This window comes from Halichoeres trimaculatus, unplaced genomic scaffold (assembly GCF_033239565.1).
Source record: "Halichoeres trimaculatus isolate MK-OKI-2021-1 unplaced genomic scaffold, fHalTri1.1 fHalTri1_scaffold_9, whole genome shotgun sequence".
NCBI lineage: Eukaryota > Metazoa > Chordata > Actinopteri > Labriformes > Labridae > Halichoeres > Halichoeres trimaculatus.
In genome coordinates this window covers 4,016,293-4,038,860 of record NW_027437188.1, presented here as the reverse complement: position 1 = coordinate 4,038,860, position 22,568 = coordinate 4,016,293, and the positions used below count along the sequence as shown (strand labels likewise).

The 22,568-nt window shown below is 42.0% G+C and overlaps 1 protein-coding gene across 2 annotated transcripts in view; it reads right to left on the bottom strand.

The window, feature by feature from the left end:
• Window positions 1-13,067, bottom strand: part of ets1 (v-ets avian erythroblastosis virus E26 oncogene homolog 1) — a 32,071-nt gene extending 19,004 nt beyond the window's left edge. Inside the window, exon 1 of one of the 2 annotated variants that reach the window (XM_074679971.1) lies at window positions 12,682-13,067. In XM_074679971.1, coding sequence (XP_074536072.1) covers window positions 12,682-12,748 — 67 coding nt within the window. In that variant the 5' untranslated portion in view covers window positions 12,749-13,067. The remainder of the gene's footprint in view (window positions 1-12,681) is intronic. The other variant, XM_074679970.1, reaches the window with a different exon arrangement.
• Between the last annotated feature and the right edge of the window lie 9,501 nt (window positions 13,068-22,568).

Here is a 22,568-nt window from a genome sequence, read left to right as displayed (position 1 = left end):
TAACAACCTGGTGACAGACACAGAGCTCTGCAGTGCAAATAAATGAAGTGTTACATTTTATTCAAGGAGCTTATTTTTCAGATGGAAAATAATAATAATCCTAACTGAATAGCACCTTATCAACTGTGCCTATCGGCAGAAATTTTCATATCTGCTGATACCGATAAACGTGTTTTTAAGCTTTCATCAGCTGATACCGATATTGTGCAGATATTATTGTGCATCCCTACTGAGGTTGATATTTATTTGAACTAGAAGTGTTTAAATGTTTAACAGCATTTTGGTTTCATTCAATTGTAAATTTTATACCCTGTAGACTAAATCATAGTTAAGCCCTAGTGTCAAGTTTGGACCAATCCTTTCCCACCGATACCCGATCCAGCTTTAAGGGGCCATATTGGGGCCGATACCGGAAACCAGGATCATATCAGTGCATCCCTATCTGTAACCTGCAGCTCTGGAGACACAAGCAGCTCTTTAGCTTCCTTACAGTGGCTCCTTCTGGCCTTGACCAAAAAAAAAAGAAAGAAAGAAAAGAAAAGAAAAAAAGAAAAAAAAAAATAAGATAAATACAATCAATTTCTTAATTTAATTTGTAATATTTTGTTATTGTTTCAGTTATCTTGGAGTTTAAGGTGATACCTTTTTATCATCAAATTGAAAAAAATAGTAATAACTTGTCTGGTAAAAATTGGGTATAATGAGAGAAATGCGAGAAATGAGCAAACAACCAAAAACATGTAACCTTGAAAGACATATACTCAACACAAAGTATTTGCTGAACAGTACCAAAGTGAAAAGAAACGAACGAAATGAATTTCGAAACCGCAATGGAAGATTGAGATCAAAGTCACGTCTCACAGCCCTGACAGAGAAGATCACACAGCACGCTGAAGTGCATTTTAGTCACAAATAATCCTAATTTTCTGTTTACTTTTTAATAAGTTGCTAAACTTCAGCTATATGTTTTTCTGTATTAAAGTATGCTTGGTTTTATTTTATCATTTTACACAAATATGGAAAGGACTCAGATAGGTTAAATATTAAAATCAGGTCAAAGTAGGCCTACACATGCACACTACACTTCTGCTTGGAGTTTTCTTCTGCTATAACAGATAAAAACAGACAAACAATAAAATGTATAAAACTTTACAAGCTGCGTTAAAGCTATTTTTGCAGCTCCAGACTTGTTTTCTTTGGTGGAAGAGGGAGCAAAATGGCTCTTTTGATAGTAAAGGTTGCAGACCCTTGTTCATACACATGACACAACACGGCTGAAGGAAGGAAAAACACAAGAGCTAAAAGTGCAATGATAAGAGATCAGTCTCTGTAGTGAATGATCCATATAAAAGTTATCTGCGGCAGAGCTAATGTACAGTGTGCATCCATTAGTGAGAGAGGCGAGCTTGGATCTAGACAATCTCTAGTAAATGATGAAGTCCTGATAGGATTTCAATGCCTGCGAGTCCCATTAGATAGAGAATGGTCAGTATGTACTGAGAGTTAAAGCATCCACAAGTCATCACTTTCCACATTAGACGATGTGGGTCCGTCCGCAAAATGAGTCCCAGCCACTTAGCTCACGAAATGTGGGAGAGGGTGTAAATCACAAGCAACATTATGGCATTCACATTCGCTAACAAGGACCAGAGTAAAAAGAGCATCTGGAGACAGAGAGAGTGTGAAATGAAACCTTTCTTTTTCTGATGATAGCATAGTCATAATGTGTTGTCTGTTCTCAGAAACCCGAGTGAGGTGAGATCTGACATACAGTTAAATGTATTGATTAACAACTCCTTTTTAGCCTGTTACAAGTAAAGACCAGAGTGATGAGTGTGCCAACCTCAAAAAAAAAAAAAAAGGTTTTGGTTGGAACCTTAGGTGGTCAAACTGACACACATTTAAAAATACACACACCTAAAGAACATTAGCAGCTTTTTTAAGCTGTGCAATGGAGCGTGGGAGTGAAATTGGTATTTTTGTGATCAAGTCCAAAGTCTGAGGGGCTAGGCAGGGCAGGGTAGGGCTAGCTTGAGCTGGGCTGGGGAAGACAGCGAGGAGAGCATCTCGCGTGGGTGAGGGGTGAGAGGATGAGTCACCAGCCTGTAATATGAGCCCATAACTGGACAAGAGAACCGGTGGAGAATGGGGGAGGAGAGGAGAGGGCAGAGACAGAGAGGAAAGGAGAGGCAGGAGAGTGAATGGGAGGTCTCATAAAGCTCCCTCTCTTCCCCCTCGTCTCTGGAGTGACATCACAGTGGGATCAGTGCCATCTCCCAGCCTCTGGCGGAGACTCAGTTCATTCATAAAGCCTGGACTGCCGCCTCCACTCGGCATGATGCAATGATACAGGCAGAGCAGGCAACCAGACCCAACAAATGAGGGACAATATGCTTTCTATCATGTGATTGAACTATAAATAGCCCCATAGCGTTTATCCAAAGAGTAAGTGTGTGTTGGTGTGAGGATAAAAGAGGTGCCTATGTAACATGATAGCATCAACCTAGTGGTATAAAAATGAGTTTTAAAAAAGTGAAATACTTATAGATCCAAACATATATATATATATATATATATATATATATATATATATATATATATATATATATATATATATATATATATATATATATATATTAGGGCTGCAGCTATCGAATATTTTAGTATTCGAGTATTCTACTGAAAATCCCATCGATTAATCGAGTAATCGGATACATTACATTTTTTGTTCAGTTAAAGAGCGGTTATTTTTCAAATGAAATTTTTCTCGTTAAGAAATAGAATTTTCTGATACAGCATGTTTTGTAAACACACTTTGACACATTTTTTTGTGCCTTGTACATCTCATTAAATGTTGCGGACCCAAATGGCACCCGCTTCGTGGAATTACCCATTAGTCTCCAAACCCCATAAAAGAAGCTAGATTTGTTGCTAGTTGCTATTTTTTAAAAGAGGTAGCTTGAGGGGTCTGGAAACTGTCTTTATATGTCCTCAGCTCTATTAGAAATGCCACTCTTTGATATTTTTTAAAATTAAACGATTCCTCGAGGCAGAGAAAATTACTCAAGTATTTTTTTGTAATCGAGTACCTCGAATTATTCGAGGAATCGTTTCAGCTACTATATATATATATATATATATATATATATATATATATATATATATATATATATATATATATATATATATATATATACATATATATATATATACATATATATATATATATATATACATATGTACACACACACACAACACTCTCTGACCCCTGCTGTCACTGACTGTATGGGGGCTGTGGGGCTTTTTTTTTTTTTTTTTTTTAAATCAGCAAAACAGCCAATTTCCTGTGGCTAAGTTGCCACTTCCTGAGGGAAGTGAGGTGAGTTGTGGGTTCAGGTTAGGGTCAAACATCTTAGAACCACCAGCTTTCCAGAATATCCCAACATGCATACAGGTAAATATCAGCAGGAACAAGGCGTAGGGAAAAAGAGAGAAAGCCTCCGCTACCAGCCAAGCACTTATAATCAGCTCTTTAAGGCAGACCAGTCTGCCCACAGCAGACCAGAGGTGACAGTGGTATCTGAGAGGGCCTTTGATGGAGATCTGTATCTGGACCCCTGGTCTGAGAACGCTGGGGTCATAAACCGTGCAGTCATGAAGGGGCTCCATTCAGCGACACAGAGTGATAAAGTGGTGGCTGAGGACTGCAGCGCAGAAAGAGGAGGAGGATGGGGTGCAGTCTGGTTTTGTGAGGGCTGCTTGTCCAACCAGCCGCCCACTATTTGGATCTCTGTCTTAATGTGGAGAAGCAGGAATAGACGTGTAGGCTTTCTCTGAGCCAAAGTGAAGAAGCTCGACTGAGCCTGTCTCAGCAAAGGAGGGGTGTTAACCAAAAGAAATACAATACTCAACCAGGAGTATCCCAGGATCACAAGTGACAGTGCTGAAACACAGGTTTTATTCTTAGGGCTTCACCACTGGCTGCTGGCTGCCCTCTCCAAACACAAGCCTGTGGTGGTGTAAAGCAGCCATGCAGACGAGGCCACTGCTGCTGACATCTGTCTTTGCACATGAAACAAGAGTTGTCCAGATCATCACCACCACAGACACACCGGCTACTGAAGCAGACTGTAAGTGGGACTAATACCCCTTTGCTGCCTTGCTGTCTTTCTTTCCTCCATTCTCTCCATCCCTGAAATCATATTATCCTATGATGTGAAAGTGCATTAAGTCCTCTGTTTGTTCCAATGTCTCTGTGCTCAGTACGACATCACTTATGAGTTTGAGTTGATGCACGCTATCACCAGCAGATGCTTTGCATACTTTCTGCAGAGAGATTGATAGAAGTTTGGTCCAGAAGAATGAGGGAGGAAGAGACAAAACACTTTCTGTGGAGTGTGTAAAGGCTGGGTGTTGGGGCACGACTGAGGTATTGAAAAAAGAAACAGTCATTTGTTTCTCACACCAGCTCATTCCACAACGTTTTAGTTCCCCACGACTCAGAGGGGGTGCATAGCATTAGTTATGGAAAATAGGGATGGGTACCTTTCTCATTTTAAACGATACGGTACCGATGCCCGGTACCTGGCAATTGGTACCGGTACTCATCAGTACCAATTTTCAGTACTTTTTTTGTGTTTATGTGGTGAAAATACCAATTTGTTTAATAATAAACTAAACATTTTTTACAATTTAACATATTTATTCTTCACTATATAAGCCTGCAATGCTGCGTTCATGTCCCGTATTGAAAAATCACTTTCTCTTCCACTCCCTCACAGTCACAAGGAGGCATTTAGGTACCTAAACGTGGTACCTTTTGATTTTACGTGAATCAGTGCTCGGTACTTTTGACATAATTTGGTTGGTACCTATGAAAGTACCTAATTCGGTACCCATCCCTAATGGAAAGTGCTCAATCCGGTAAGCTCTCAAAAAATGATTCGATCTGAAAAATAATACAAGACTCAAAGGTCTGAGATCTGCTTATATGTGAAACATCTATCAGTCTATCTTTATTTGACAGGCTAATTGTATCTTGAAGTGATGAACACATTGGAAAGAAATGGGAAGTGACAGTTCAGTCTGGTACCAGAGACTGCAGGTGGTGTTAGCCTAGCCGTACCCAAGCTAGCTGCCTTCCCAGGCCCCGTGCTGTAAACAGACAGGGGATGCTCTGGGGGAACTGTTTAGGTGTTAAACCAAACACACGACATATCTGACAAACAGTTTACTCTCTGTGTTGCATTTTTTCCACAAAACACAGAGCCTGTCCCCAATTTTTGTCCAAACTGATACATTCCACAACCGGGTTCCTGATATTAGAGTAAATGATGTGGGACATTGCACAGCCATGCACTCACAAACATTTCTGAGATTGTTTGCTGTCGACCTCTCTTCTATACAATACATGGATATATGAATGTTGCACTGGCTGGGACTAATTATACATCACACGTATATCAAGCTTGTTGCTGGTTTGAAGGCAAGCTATGGGCGACAGATGGATACTTGATAAATAAATTCCCTCCAGACCACAGTGTTTTCATGTTGCATGCCTCACATTCCACCTCTGTTTTACAATCACTAATGTGCTTCTCACAGCTTTCTTGTTTTCCTCTAATGTGACCAAAAATGACTTGTGGTCTAAGTGCCGAAACAAGCTCAAGATGATGAATTTTCCTTCTATTTTAAGCTCAGTGGAGGCTGTACAGCTAATGCAAGCATGAGACATCAAACATCTGGACAAGTTTCTCTCACTTTATCTTATTTCAAACAAATCTGTGTTTTTTTTTTCTTTCTTTTCCCTTGATGATTTGAAACTCCTCAGTTTTGGCTGACTCGGCTGATGAAGAGATGTGCAGCAAAGTTTGATAACTGGAAAGTTACAGCTCAGGGTTTTGCAACAAGAGATAGAACTGATTTTAAATATTCATAGATCATGTCATTTGTGTAAATGCTTACCTTCACTTCTGTTATCTTCCCTCTCTCATTCCAATGAACACACACAAACACACACACACACACACACACACACACACACACACACACACACACACATTCAGCTAGGGTGTGACTCATTTCACCAGAGAATGACTGGACTTCTGAAGAGATCGTGCCACTTTTTTTGACATTGTGACTGGTTGTGATGAAAGCAATGACCATGTCTTGTAAAATTCCTTCCCAGTGACTCAAAACTTGTCACTGCTATCTTACATAAAACAAACATTTATTTTAAAGCACCAAACCTTGACTCTAATGAACAACCAAATGGCTCTTTTTAACCAAAACAACACCACACTATCAAAGTGAAGTTTAAACTATTATCCGTGTAAAAACAGCAGAGCTAATTCATCACAGATACATAACTATATCTTGAGAAATGTACAGGAGAAGCCAGATAGACATACACAGGACTTCAGCTGAACTTGAAAGCAGCCAGAACACACAAAGTTCTCCTTTTCCACCACTTCCATGGCTGCATGCCTCACATTTGACAGTCACTGTGACAAAACTCCTTGCTAATCCAGAAAATCGTACATTGAGACCAGAGCCAACCACCAACCCCTCAGATCTTCTTGGTTCTCTTAGTATTTTGAGCCTATCATTTCTTTTTATGTCTCATTTGTCTGACACTATGTCAGAGCCTATGTGTTGTTTACGCATGAGATTTGTGCTGTTAGAAGCCCCTAGCATGTTGATGCTAACTAGTGCCGGGACTGGTGTTCTCTGCAAGCTGAGGAGAATAAGGTGTGGATGATGTGCTGGTGCTGTGGTGTGAGCTAAGAAGAGATGACATCGACCAGCCCTTCCATCCATGGTTATGGAGAATGTCAGATCTATCTCCAATAAGATGTGCTAACAATGTGCTAACCCAGTATTAAAGGGAATACCAGAGGGAAGAGTAGCATCATGCTATTTGCAGACATGGCTAACAGAGCTAATTCCAGACAGGAACAACACATAGAAGGGATTTCAAGGGTCAATCTGTCGTCTCTGATGGACATTTTTTTCTATTTGACACTTATAATTTTAATATGTTTATATATTCTTCAATGTTTTGCACTAAATACTTTCCTGTATTGCTGCTGTGACTCCTAAGAATGGGTACCGAATCAGGTATTTTCATAGGTACTGACCGAATTCTGTCAAAAGTACCGGGTACTGATTCACATAAAATCAAAAGGTACCATGTTTAGGTACCTAAATGCGTCCTTGTGAATGTGAGGGAGTGGAAGAGTTGGGGATTTTCCACGCTGGGTATGAACACAGCATTGCAATGTAATATATTGTAGAATAAATATGTTAAATTGAAAATATATTTATATCTTATTCATGAATAAATTGATACTTTTTTACCGCATGAACACAAAAGGTACCTAATATTGGTACCGTTGAGTACCTGTACCGATTGCCGGGTACCGGGTATTGGTACCGTATCATTTCAAATGTGAAAGGTACCCATCTCTAGTGACTCTGAATTTCCCTTTGTGGATTAATAAAGTACATTCAATTCTATTTTACTCTATTCTACATAAACACTTCTTCCTTCGTCCCACTTAGTCAATCATTCATAGAGGTCTGATCCTGTAGATCTGACGCATGTCAAATTCATAGCTTTGCCCCATTTTTTCATCAAACTTTGAACCCTGCACACAATGCATGTTGGCTCCAACATATATGGTGTGCATAAACAGCAACAGAAGAGAAAACAAGGGAAGAAATTCTGGGACAGACACTGAAAAAATGAGCAACGCGGCCTTGTTGAGACAAGCTGACTGATTTGTCTTGAGACAGACATGTTGGCTTAGAGCACAGTGGACTGATACCTAAAGCAGGCCTGTTTCTAAACTAGTCCGCTTTCCATTCCTTTATGGGAAACACAGCTCCCAAATGTGGAGCGATAAAACAGAAAAAGCAACTGCGCAAGTGGACACAAAAAGTTTTTCAGCACTCAGGAAGGTGGTGATATGCGTGGGTGGTTGTAGAGCCATTTCGGGACAGCTTCGGGCCAGTAAAGGTTCCCAGGCAGGCTGGTATTGTACAGAAAAAAGGGGAGACATGTGTTTCCTGAAACCTGTATGTAAGCCAGGCAGACGCACAGTCTGACAGCCAGTGGCGTGTGGTGCAGCAGGCGTCTACCGCCATGACTCAGGGATTACAAACAGGGAATGACTGGGGATGGGACGGAGTGCACTCACCAGGAACTCACCATACACCACATCAAGGGGTTGTGAGAGAAACCCATGTGGCCAACAGAAAGACACTGAAAACAGTGGAAGAAAGGGAAAGGAGGGGGAAGAACGCTGGAGAGGGAATAGAGTGAGTGGGTGGGTGACTGAAAAGCATTTTGTCTCACAAAAACGTTTGTTGACGCTTCATTTGCCAAACACCAGGAACAAGTTTTCCATTGTTTTTGTTGTTAGCTTTTAAGTGCTGGTAATATGAGATGACTGACTGCAGTGAGAGGCACTCCAATCCCTCTGAGTGGATGTTACTAATCATTTATTGGCATATAAGGATTTTACAGTATCATAATTATGACCACAACCTGACAGCTCATTCCTTCCATTTACAACCCTTTGTATCCTTTACCCGCCATATGCTTACTATTCAACAGACTGCTGTATCTGGTGCAAACACGCCTTACTTTATGACTAAGCTTTATAAGCACAGATTAAGGCATGTAGTCACCAGGGAAGCGTTGAGATAAGACCCACGCTGTATTACGGTTTTATGTTTATATGACCAACGCAGCAGATGACAGGACGAATGAATGACGAGGAATGAATGAAACACGCTCTGAATGAGGGAAGTAACTCTAATTGATGTAACATGCTGACATCAATGAGACGCTCACAGAGAGAACGAGGACAAGGTCACTGTGGAAACTCACACACAGCCACTTACTGGTGTACGCCCAGTCTATTGTCAAGAATGACCAGGACAAGGAGGAGCATTGCGGAAGCCAGTATCTGTTGCCCTCTAGGCACAAAACGTCCTGGTCAATACTTTTTAACAGAGGGGTGATGCGCTCAAAGGGGACATATCATGCCGATCCCTGATTTAATACTTACATATAATATAATCAATTTGAAAACAAGACCTTTCACCCCCTGAATTTTCAAAAAATTAGATATTGTATTTTTTCTGATATCCTAGAATGAGATTTGATGCCTCTGAAAATAGGTCATTGCCAGATGGCTGCGAGATTTTGACCTTCGTGACGACACAAGGATCCTTTCTTTTTATTGGAGTAATCTTATAAAGCAGCTCCTCCTCTGTGATGTCAGTTAGTCACACAACCACCACCGAGGGATACACCCACCAAGAGCCGAGTACAAACGTACAAACTATACATGTTACAGTACCAGTCTGGCTCACCACACTGAAGCGTCCTGAGATGATCCGTGTCAAGGTGGATTTTCTTCCTCCTGAGCCGCAGAACCGTCCGGGTCTGACACGGGGTCCAATACAAAAGGACGTATCCTACACTCTGCCATTTTATTAGTGCCATCAATGCCTTACGGTGAAGTTTTGGCAAACAGCAAACTCGCTCAGTCTGCTCCATTCAATATGGTAATTTTGTAAATACTGCCATGCTGCAAAAACTGCCCCCTGACTCTACCCCCTCCCTCTGATAAAACTGACCAATCAGAGCACAAAGGGCTGTGACGTTGCGAGGGTACTGGAGGTCATTCTCCAAACGGAGCGTCTCAACAAGATCTTCAGAATGGCCTAAACTGAGGATATTGGGAACGCTATTGTGGGGCAATGAAGGAACTAAATGACTTGCAGAAATGCTTTACAGGCATCCTAGTCTGGCATAGTGAAAAGTAGAAACACTCAAGATATGTCCCCTTTAAAAGTGGACTGGCTAATCGGAGTTTGATCTGGGATCACCACGCCACCTTTTAGTTTGACACCGATGAAAAAATGGGCCTCTGTGCTCCGTTTGGCCCGATTCATTGACAGACCACATCAAGAGAAGCCTGGATCACCCAAACAGTGTTTGCACAGCTGCCAGGCAGCCACGCACACTCAAACATTGGCATATATTACAGTGCGCTACTGAAGGACTGCTGACACAAACACACCGAAGCAAAAAACCTGAGGCTTATGTAACACCCTCTGTTCTAACACAAGCTAAAACTCCCCACACCGTCCCAACATGGGAGGCACCTTGGAAAAGAAAGTCAGTGAAACCTTTCTGAGAGTTATTTGTGCGGCGGCAGCAGCAGCCTGTGGGTGCTTGTGTGCATTCTGTATGTGACGGGCGTGGAACGAGAGGCCTTATAAGGGCTCTCAGCAGAAGCATCAGGCCTGCCAGTTACAACAAACAGCAGCGTTTCGATCAGATAAAAGTCAGCCTCCCACTCATGCTCCTTCCATGCCTCCATGCATGCCACCCAGCAGGGCATGCTCAAAAAAAAACATTCCTGTCAGTCACTGAACCCTGACCCTCTGGCCTGACGAAGACAGAAACAAGGTGAAAAAAAAGAAGAAGGGACGACTCACTCAAGTCTAAAACAGACAGTCTCATATCATGTTAATGATTGACAGCTTTCTTCAACTTTTGCAAAACATTCCCACTGTAAGTCAAGACTTGGAAGATAAATAGAAACTTAAGTTACTCACACCTCCTTGTCTGTGATTTCACCATCCCTCCTCTTTCATTTTACTCTCTCTTGCCTTTTAATATCTGCAGAACTGACACAGTTGTGTTACAGGTACATGACGTTTTTAATAATAAGCCCCCTTGATCTGAGTTACAGTGAAATAAAAGTAATGGAACATGAGATGCCTTGTTTGGGTATACCTCTGACCCTGGAAGTGTGTGAGCGCTTTGAAAGGAATTACCTCCACTAAAGAGAGGGAAGACGAGCCCTGGGTAAGCTGATAGTGGCTGCACTTCTGTCGCAAAGGAAAACAAACAATATAGTAAAAGGTGGGATGGAAGCCTCTTCAGCCTGTTAGTCGGGCTTGTGTGTACAGTATGTGCATGCGGGTGTTTGAAGGTAGATAGAGAAAGAATATAGTGCACAGATGCTTTTTTCTGCAATGCAAACAGATACATGTTTGTATCTCCTTCAGCAAGTTACATGCCTGCAATACAGATGATCCCTGTTGTCACTTTTGAGGAACATCACTGAATGTTTGCAAGGCAATTAAACCATGGAGCAGTGCACAGAGCATTGCATTTTCTCTGTTACATACATAAAGAAAAGATGTGTTTTTGTGCTGTTGTGAACTGCTCCATGGCAGCCTCAGTTTGACCCAAGAGCACACAAGTGAGTGTAAGCAGGAGCAAGCATTGCGAAATGGTTTTGCAAGATAGCACTACGCTTTGGCAACTTAACTGCAGCTGTCAGCGCTTTGTATCCGAGTTTGTGCGATGGGTTTCTGTGAATCTATGCTCTGCAGGTACTGACAGCGGGAGAAGGTGGTTACTGTGGTGAGTCACAGTAGTGGGTCAACACTAGCAATTGGTATCAAATTTCCATGATGCATCAATGCTGCTTGCTACTTCACCAACAGGCTTAGTGCCACCTGAGCTTCAAAAGCACAGGGGATTAGTTCATGTAAAGCTGCTGGATGCAAATCATCCAAACGTGCCCCCCATAAGTAAGATCTCTGTGTGTGAAAATGAGAAGTGAAACCAAACAAAGGTTTACAGCTCAACACAATCACAGCTCAGCTCACAGTTGTGGGCTTCCCTCTGCATGCCCTGGACTATCCCTGGTGCAAGCCAAGTGTTCCAGGCAGCAGGGTCAGAGAGGCAAGCCTCAGCAATGCAGATTCATCACCTCAGTCTGCCTCTCCTACCCTCTGGAAAATCAGATTCAACCACTGCATTAGAGAGAAGACAAGAAGAAGAAGAAAGGGAGGGAGGTAGAGGAGGCTGTAGGGTCGGTATGGAGGGGAGTGATTAGGCACTGTGGCCTGTCTCCCATGCTGCCTGGGCAGGAGGTGCCCTGATACTGGATACAGGGTCAGGGATGGGTGCTTGGATGAGAAAGAGTGAAGAAGAAAGTGAATCAAAGCAGTGAGGGATAGATGCTGGTTATGTCAGCTATCACAACTGAACTGCAAGGACTTGCAAATTTAAGCAACACATCCACAACCTGTGTGACATGAGCCTTTAGAGAGGAGGAAAATGTGGGAAAACAGTAAATTTGCCGTAAAACACACCAAATTATGGTTAAATTAGGTAAAATTGTGAACAATGAAACAATAAAAATGTCAAAACATTAGCTGTTTTCAGTCAATCCGTTACTCTGACAACTATTTTAACATCATTAAACCCACTTTTGTGACAAAAATCCAGCTTATATTAGGATTACTACTGTACATTCACCATCCACATTAGTTGTACTACACTGTTATCATAATGTAAGTGTGTGAGTCATTAATGGAGAACGAAACCCTGTGAAAACACTGGAAACATAAAGCCTCCGGCGTGACTGCATTTTTCTTAAGTGTTGCGTGTTGTCCAATATTGAGCAACCAACATCGTCCTAACACGTTTGAGACGCTGTGTCCCTCTCAACGCATCTCATTACGAGAAACTCAGTTGAGGTTATCATCAACGTAATCTGCCACCAGCTGGTTGCGTTACAAGGTAACAGTGAGGAGTAATGTAAGCCGCGTGTTAGCTGTCAGAAGAGTTGTATTACTCACCGTCCATTTTTTCAGCCTTAATGATTGTTAACGTCGGTTTCATATCGACAGCTGCCGTCATGATCATTGGATCAGTGTGACTTAATAACGCCGCGTCCCTCTTTTATTCTAACAGCTCCAAAAATACCAAATAAGCGAAAATCTCCTCCTCTGGCGCACCGGTCCTCTACACTGGCTGCTTCTTTTTTTTCTGCCCTTTCTCACACACCGAAAACCAATTCGGTCCCTCTCACACCTAACTTGTCACTCTGTTTCCCTCTCTTCTTCTCCGGTACATGTACACACACTCCCTCTTTTCCTCGTTCTTTCTTACTCCCTCACACACTCACTCCTTCCCCTCATTCTCTGCCTATGGGCGTTGCATTCACAGAGCCGGAGTGCGACGACAGCTGAAGGGGGCGGTGTTTGGGGCTGACTTGCCAGTTGATTCACAATTCAATTACAATGCCCCCACACACCCAACACACACACATACACAAACACTCACGCAAGTACACACCACTAACACTACCTCCCTCGTGGGTCTGTGAGAAACTACTTGCACCAAGACCCCCGCGCGTCATCAGACGTATCTGGGAGTCCACATGTTCCCGCAAATTGCTGGCGTTTTACAGGGATGAAGATGAGAAACACTCCAGACATGTGAAGGCTGCTGAGTAGCCTGAGAAAGAACTGTAATAATGTAAACCACATAACTAGACCAATACAACACCAAACAGGTCATTCATCTTCCCCACCGTGTTACTATTTATGACAAACAATGACACAAAAGTGCATCAGGAAGTCTCTAAAGAAACTGTATACCACCAAAAGCCAAAAACAGCATCATAGAGTACGAAGTGGATCCATATTTGACACATTACAAGTCTAAACAGGAACATTTTCGGCTGTTTGTGATTTAGAAAAAGCTGGTTCAGCTGTGCTTTATGTGAGTGGACTGTGAGCTTTAAGGAGAGTCTGGCTGTCAGTGCTCTATTTTCTGGAGGTCCGGTCTTCCTCATAACTTGTAACTCACCCTCATAAACACCTCAGAGTATTTCCTGTTCACCTTGTGCCGATCAATAAAAACAACCCTGTCTTTTTTTCCCTTTACACAGCTGTATCAGGCATTTAGATGTAGGGGAGACCAGGGATAGTTGTAACATTTTTGATATTTGTCTCTAACTTTGAGCTGCTGTACAAACTAGCTTCAGGTCTCTGCTAATAAACTGACCACAGGCTGTTTAAAACATGGACGTAGTCTCCATGACGTCACATGAGCTGAGCTGTGTCTCTGATTGGACAATTAAATAATCATAATATCCTCCAAACTGCCAATTTAGAAAAAAAAATACCCAACTGTACAGTGTGTGCTGATAGTGAAATCAGCATTTTAGACCCAAGCTGTTTTTTGAACCAGGCTGTAAATATGTTTTTAATGCCATAAACTTCCATCTTTTGTTTTGACGTGTACGTGACTTCCAGTCTTTCTGCAGCCAGACTCAAGCAGATCCCCCATGAACAGCAACTTTTAGCACTAGCATAGGCTTCATTTTTACTAACTGGATGTTGCCCCTTGAAGCTAACTTGGGGCCCCCCTATTGGCCTTATTAAGCGCCGTTTCTACCAAGCAGTCCAGTTTAGATCTGTACAGTTGGTACGGTGTAGTAAGGGTTGGATCAGTTAAGACTAGGGGTGTAACGGTACATGTATCAGTGCTGTACCGCTCCATAAGACCGTTCAGTTCGGTACAGTGCTGTATTCGAACGAGTACAGTAAGTTTACGTTAGCCGCTGCACATGGCTCTTTAATATTCACGTGAGTACTCATCTATGATTGGCTGAGCAGGGAAGGTGTTTTAATATTCATAAGGAAAGTGGTCTGTGATTCGTGCTTTGCGATCATGTGCATATCATGTGGACTTGACGTCTCACGGTGAGCCAATCAGAAGATGAATATCAAAGAGCTTCCGTAGCCACAGGAGCTTGTGTCTGAATTGTGCATCATGGCTGCTGCTAATGACCAACCGGGGCTTGAAGAGCCTCCCCCCTTGCTGCATAATGGCAAGTTTTGGTTTAATAAACATGCTAAACAAGCAAATGGTTTTGTTGTTCCATACTGTACCAAAAATGTACCGAACCGTGACTCTAAAATCAAGGTACATACCGAACCGTGATTTTTGTGAACCGTCACACCCCTAGTTAAGACCGATTCTGTTTGCGTTTCCACAGTCAACCATGTCCCGTCTTGGTAAGCAGCGTATAAGCCAGATCCTGATAGCCGCGTCAGTTACATAATGGCGTAACGCCAAAGCAGCACGACACAGTGTACCCCGCTAATAAATCTAATGAAGAAGAGAAACACGACACAGTCAACAAAGAGCAATGATAGAAGACATCCAGCAATTCTTTGTGATTGGCATGTGTTTCTTTGTTACAAAGCGCAATCAAGCTTTGTTTTAGAGAAGACTGTGTGCCACAAGGCGAAATACCGCTGCTGTCAATCAGTAAGTGACGATTCTTTTCACCAATCAACAGACTGCAGTGTTTCTCGCTCCACCTTCTGGGGCAGGATCGGTTAACTCTAGCACCCCAACAGAAGAGTACCAAAAAGTCGTTTTTTGAGGGCTGTGTTCCGGGATTGGTCAGTGGAAACGCAACAAAATGTGTGCCATACCGAGATGAACGAAACTGAACCACTTGATGGAAACAAAGCTTAGGAGACAACATCATCACTCCTGATGATGCTAATGGAAAACTACCTCAGGAAGCTGGGTGGTGAAGGATGGGAAGGTTGTATGGGTGTTTGTTTTTCTACTGTCTTATACAACTTTTTCTTCTGGGGTTATTCTTTTTCTCTATGCTGAGACTTTGAGATATTTGCCACATCATTTTGTGCTGTCTGTAAAAATGTAATAAAAAGATTTTTTGAAAAAAAAAAAAGTTTGTATTAGCATGTTTAGGTGCAGAATTATGATTTCTACAATCAAAGTGTATCCATGCATTATTAATTTCAGTCCTTTGGGTAGTAAATCAACTCAGGCTCAGTCAGGGGTTTCTTGCCATCACTCAACAATGAAAATTCAGAGTAAACAACAAAAAATACCTGCTGTCATTCTTTGATGTTTGTGTCTGTTTAAGGTAACGTACTATAGAGAGCGAGAATTAACTCAAGAATTTGTTCTCCTGCTGAAATAGAACAAAGACGAGACATTGATCAGCATTCTTTAGCCTGAGAGCCTTCACTATGAACAAACCAACTCTATTACAGAACACCTCCCATGGCAACAGTAAAAGTAATAACAGATTATAAGAATAATTCTCACACAAGTTCCTTTGGAGCTGACTGCTTCTCACAAAAGAGAGAAAATTGGCTCTGCTAAGAAATCCACATGGGTCTCCTACAGAGATTCAAGCCTGTTTTTCTACATGTTCAATCACATGTGCAACCTTGTTAGGCAGAAACATGAGGCCTATACCTATAACGTGCGTCGCTGTGATTCTTCTGTATGTACTGAAGGCATATGGAGGCTGGGGAGCCAGGGATATTGATCACACATGGATTTTTAAACTGATGGTACTTCACAGGCTCCATTAGCAGGCCTGGATCAGGTTTCATTGGCCCTGATAGGAGCCTCGTCTGGGAAGAGTGCTGGTGGGATCTGTGGTGAGAGGAGCGGCCGCACCAGGGGCAGAGTAGATGAGGGGGGTGGAGATAAGAATGGAGGGGGGGGGGCAGACGGTACCTCTCACTTGGTCTCAGTCAGTCTCTCACTCTCTGACTGCACCTCTTTGTTTTCTGTTAATGAACTCCCTCCTATCTGTTCTTAAAAGGACAGCCCGGGTCCTTTTGTGCCTGAGGGTAGGCATTAGGGCTTTAGTGGTGTTGCTGACTAATATCTGGGTTGGCGTCACTGTGGCCTTGTGCTTTTATTCTGTTTCTGCATCATTTTTAGCACCAAAAAAAAAAACACATTAACATTCTATCTTCAGTTCTTTTTTTAAATTCCTATACGTTTTTTTTTTCTAAGCACACCTAAACACAGAACTGAAAATGAATAAAGAGACAGTTTGCAATAAAAAATTCAAATAGTTGACAAAAAATATTATTGCTCTGTATTCTTGTTGCATGGAAACATCTGAAAACAGTTCTCCTCTTGAATGTTGGAACATGATGTTACTGACTCCTCTGGCAAAGAAATGGACATGTCTGTCACCCTAGAACATCCTGCAGTACAACGACCCTGAAGACTGACATGATTTAAAGACACATGGTGAAAAATGAAAGTCCATAAAAAGACATTCAAAAATCCAAACGCTAAGCACACTCCATTTGGGTTTTCATCATATATATGTTGCATAAATACTGGTGTAAGAAATTGCACCACAATACAGCTAAAAAAAACTACACCACATTACATTACTACTGCAGTGGAACAAACTGTGTCATATCAGAGCAAAACAGAGCAACAGCTGGGATTACATGGAGCCTAATATTTCGATTAAGATTTGGTTAGAAGCCCAAACTGGGTAAAAATGCTCCATATAAACACCTCATTCAGAATAAACAGGTGGTATTTTATTTGGTTTCACCAGTGTTTGCCGGTGTTCCGTCAAATTTTACTGCTTTGTCAAATTTTGCGAGTTTTTTTTTTTTTTCTTTTTTTTCTTTTTGAGTCTATCTAATCCCGCTACTGTAACCATGTTAAAAAAAAAAATAAATAAATAAATTGAAATAAAATAAAAAAATTAAAAACTTGCGTTTTCTTGTATCTTTTACCAAAATTGTAGAAGGATCATATTTTGATAATTTAATTGCACCACATCAAATAATGCTCCCAGTACTCACACAGAGCCAAAAATTATGAGCGTGACACCAATGATGTAGAGAACATGCGCAGAACCACTAGGCAATTTTTTGATGGGTAGCAGAAAATGACAGACACTGGCACTGCAAACTTAGTGACTTTTCAGACCCCTCTAGTGACCTTTTTTTTGTTTGTCTTGTTCAGAAAAGCAACTTGTAAAAGGATTAAGTGACTTTTCTGGAGTTTGGAGACTCTAAAATGACAGCATGTATTAATCTTACTCCCCTCTACGAGCAGCCCCTCCCACTATCCAAGACACTCACAGGTGGAGAAGTCCTCCTCACTCACAGCAGTCTCTCCCAGCTGCAGCCAGAGCAGGCGACTTCATGCACATAAATTGCACATGTGCATGTCTCTTTTAGGTCACTTTTGCTGGTCCCAAGCCCGGATAGAGGAGGAGTATTGATAATTTGACACTTAAAGTTTTAAACATATGCTGTTTTTACACATTTTCTATTTCTCCCGTGTTATTCCTCTCTCCTTCGCAGCGCTGTTCCCCATCCGGAGAGAATGGCCAGCGGTCACACTACCCCTGTATGAACCAGACTACCACCCGCGCATGGCCCGCCTACGTCATCGTGAAGTGTATGTTTACATGAAGCGCGATCTCATCAGAGTCAGCACAATGAGACACAGGGAGCACTGCTACAACTTTAGAGACTTTTAGACTCATGGTAAGTCGTTTTCACCCGACACAGCCCTCTAACACCCCTGCTTCGTTTAAATTATTGTCGAGGGATGCACTCGCGGTGATCATACGTAATGGATCACATGAAGTAAACCGTGCTGAAGCCCAACTCTTCAAAGCGTGCCAAAGCACGGAGGTGAATCGTGTCTGAGCACGGCACAGTTGCGGTCACACTGGCCTTTCTAAACGTGCTTTGGGACTGAAGCGTGCTTAGGCACGGCACGGTTGGCCAGTGTGACCGCGTCCTTAGTGACTTCTCGTGACTAGGACAGCCACTAGTGACTTTCCTTCCTAAGGAGATGGTGACACTGGTCTTTGCTGCAGATCTTCAGCCACAGCTGTCTGGTCTTTGGAGGGAAATGGGCAGAACAGCAAACATCAGAAAGCAAAAATTGTAAAAACAATGGCAACTACTGTACTAAATAGATTAAAGACCTCCATCATTAATAATTGTGTGATATTTTCACAGATCTGCACGTGCCACATGTCTGTAAAACAGCTGTTCTGATTAAATGTCATGGCACGTGTGAACATTAGACTGGAAAAGGTCACATCACATGTGAACAGTTGACCTGCGATCTTCCATCAGACTGATTTTATATCCTAATGAAATATAAAACTGCATAAAAACCCAACTACTGATAAATGTTGCATGAAAGGAGCAGTCAGTGAACTTCAGGACACATGTTTCACATCAAACAAATTTTGGATCTCGATCTCTTCTTCACCTGGCACATGTTGTTACTATGGTTTTGACAGTTAGCGAGCTTCACTTATTCCCCTTTCAGTGTAGAGCCCTCAGCTAATGCAGCTTTCCCCTTTCTCTCCCCTGCTCGCTGTTAGTCTCTCACTGGCACATCTGTGTTTTGTGCGTGTCTATAATCCTGAGATGTAACCGTTGCACCTGCTACTTTTCACGGAGTTAACTGAAAGGTTATACAATTTAGAGCAAACCCGTACAGCTGTTGGGAGATATTTTCTCTTTCATTTAGCTTCCCTTGCAGCTTTTCACAAAAGAGTTTCGAAAAATGTGATGTTTGAAAGATAAAATCTGAAACAAGGACTTCAATGTGACAAAATCAAAGTATGGAACGTTTCAGATAATGGAAAGGGCCTAATGAGCTTGGTATGTCGTGTGAACAGACAGCCTTTAGCAAGTAATCAATCAGACAGTCATTTACAGACACGCAAGCACACACACAGATGGGTGATGGTCACACACACACACACACACACACACACACACACACACACACACACACACACACACACACAGAAAGAGAGGGAGCAGACAGTAAAACAGTAAAACAGTGGGGTCCTTGTGGTCTCTGTCTGGCAGCTCAGTCTCAGCTCTATCTGTGCTGGATGCTGTCTGATGGTGCCACAGGCTGGATGCACACCAGCTGAGATCAGAGGGTTAGCTAGGACAGGAGTACTGCTTTGTGTGCGCGTGTGTGTGTGTATGTGTGTCATGCTCTCTGTAAGTGTACATCTCTCTCTCTTGTTCCTCACATTCCAAAGTCTCCTCCATGAACCTCAGCGTATCTCAGTGTGTGCATGCCCGTATGTGTGTCAGCAGTGTCAGTGAGTGCATGCATTTGTGTATGTGTGTGTGTGTGTGTGTGTGTGTGTGTGTGTGCACACCCTACACACTTGTGAGCATGTAAGTGCACCGGGAAAGTAGCAGGGCCTCCCTGAACAAAGGCTCAGCTCTTTCTCAACAATTAGCTTCGCTAAAAAGGACATCTCTTCCTCCATTAGCGGCACCACGTGCCCCCCATCACTCCATTGTGCAGATAATTCAATTATCCCCACCCCCCTCTGAGTCTCTTTGCTTCCCAGACCTCCCTCCTCTCATCGTGCCCTCCCTCCTCGCTGTTAGCACCATGTTCTCAGATAAAGCTTTACTCCGCGCTGAAGGGAAAATACATCAATCTGGAGTTTCAGGATATTTACAGGCTGCATCAGTAAAAGTATGTGAGAACACTTTAATGTGCAGCCCACTGGGGGGGGGGGGGGGGGGGGGGGTCTTCATATTTAGTGATTTCCTTTCCATTAGAAATAACTTAACTGACAGTCATTTAAGGGAGCACCATACAAATCTAAGAGTTTTTTTTGTTAGGTATCCCTTTTTGATTTTTTTTTTTTTTTGTTTCTCTTTCTCATTTGACTCGTCTTCTCTTTCCCTTTAGTTTTATATTATTTCAGTTCATATAATTAATTTTCTTGTCCATCTTGAAGATGTGAAGTACTGTAGAGATAGGGAAGAACTTGATGAATTTTTATAACACAGATCTATGCTGCCTAAATTTTACTTCTGGGTATCTTAAATAGTTGTAATCTATGTACGGAGAGGATCAGGGCCACTGGATTAGGAATTAGGGCCAATGAAAAAATAAAAACTCTTTTTTTTTTTTCATCATTTTTTTTTCAGGAAAAAAAGTCAGAATTGTGAGATGAAAGTTTCTCAGAAAAAAATGACTTTTTTTTTTTTTTTTTTTTTTTTTTTGTTACAATGGCCATATTCCTCTTCCGTATGTATCTTTGAATCTTGCATCATTTTTTTTTGTTTGTTTGATTATTTTTTTAGCTGTTGTTGCTGGTTTATTTATTTATTGAATTATTTATTTATTTATTAATTAATTTATTGTTTTATTTGCTTATTCATTTATCTATTTATTGTCTCGTAGTTGAGGGACACACATTTTTCAGACATCATATCTCTTACAAAAAACATAAAATACTGTCATCCTCACATTGAATTTAAAAGATTCGTACTGAATGTTAAAACATGACAACAATAAAAAAGTATAAAGAAGAAGAAAGAAATAACCAAACATGGCTCTGTTCACACTTTACGGGCCACAGTAAGAGGTGTTCACAATTCCCATTCCAGTGTACAGTCATTGTAGTTAACAGTCTGTGGATATTGCTAAGCTCATGATATAAACATTAGAACAATAGGAGGTCTCTCTCAGGACTCATTGAAGCGCCACCTTTCCTGATGAGCTGGCAGCTGTTGCATCACCACCCGTCAGTGATTGCATGTGTTACAGAACTTCATGTTCTTTAACTGAAGTAGTTTGTAATTAGTCACTGCACTATCAAGAGGAACTTACCACACCAACACTTCCTAGAAGTAAAACTTGTAGAACTCCGGGAAAGGGAAGTTTAAAAATCTGGTGTTTGGCTGAAGCTTTAGAACAAAGCATCTTTATGAAAATGAACAGGAAAGGGAGAGGTTAAACTTTAACCACCGCTGGCTTTGAGTGAAGGAAACACTCATTTTTAAAAAATACTCAAATAAATCTCTCATCAAACAAAGACGCATTCAGTAGAAATCATCCTTTGATATTGATTAGTCCAGCAAAGAAGCACTTAGAGCTGCGGGATGGAAATTCCAGAGTGACTCTAAATGCCCAATTTCAATACACAATGCATCCACTTCCCAGAAGCTTTATGTGGAAACTCAAATCATTCAGGTTTCTAAAAATACTTCACAAACTGTGACCATGCAGAACATATTGCCTCTTTCCTCTGTCTATTGATCAACACGAGCTGCTTCAGAGGGATAATCACATTGTGCAGTTCAAATCTAGGTCCGTGGCTGTTGTGTAGCCAATTCCTCCCCAGTTGTCTGTCGCTTTTCCGTGTTTCCACTCTTGTTTTGTTTTATTGTTGGAGGGGGAAGTGTGCAACAGTCTGATTAGCATCACTGTTTCCTCCTTTCCCATAACCCCCCAGACCCCCGCAGGCTGCCTGTTTACTTTTAGAAATAAAAAATGGGCCTGCGCCCGTGAGGACGTGCCCCTCATCAGCAGCGAAGACCCCCTCCTCCTCCTCTCCTCACGGCTCAACATTTAGATCCTCCTCCACTTCTCCCCTTCTTTCCTCTCCTCCCACCAGTCCTAGCCCTGTGACTGATCCCTCTCCTTATCCTTCCTCGCTCCTTAAACTGTATCCCGCCCACTCCCCTTTGCTTTCCTCCATGTCCCCCTCCTCTTCTCACTGTCCAGCTGTCAAATCACATCAAATAAAACAGGCCAGTGGTCCCTGAGTGCCAGATCACAGCTGTGTCTGTGTGTACTAAATGGGAGGGCATGTTTAAATGTACAGTGAAATCATCGGAGCAGTGGAGGGTGTATGTGTGTGCATATGTGTGTGTGCTGTGTGTGTAACTGCTTTGCTGAATGGAAGGATGCAGGAGCACAATGCACGCGAGTGTTTGGTGTGAATTCAATGAATGAACATGTGGAGCAAGAACCAATGCAGGATGTTAGTGGAGTGATATCTGTCGGGATATAAATAAGATTCAACACTCTATTTTTTACACACACACACACACACACACAC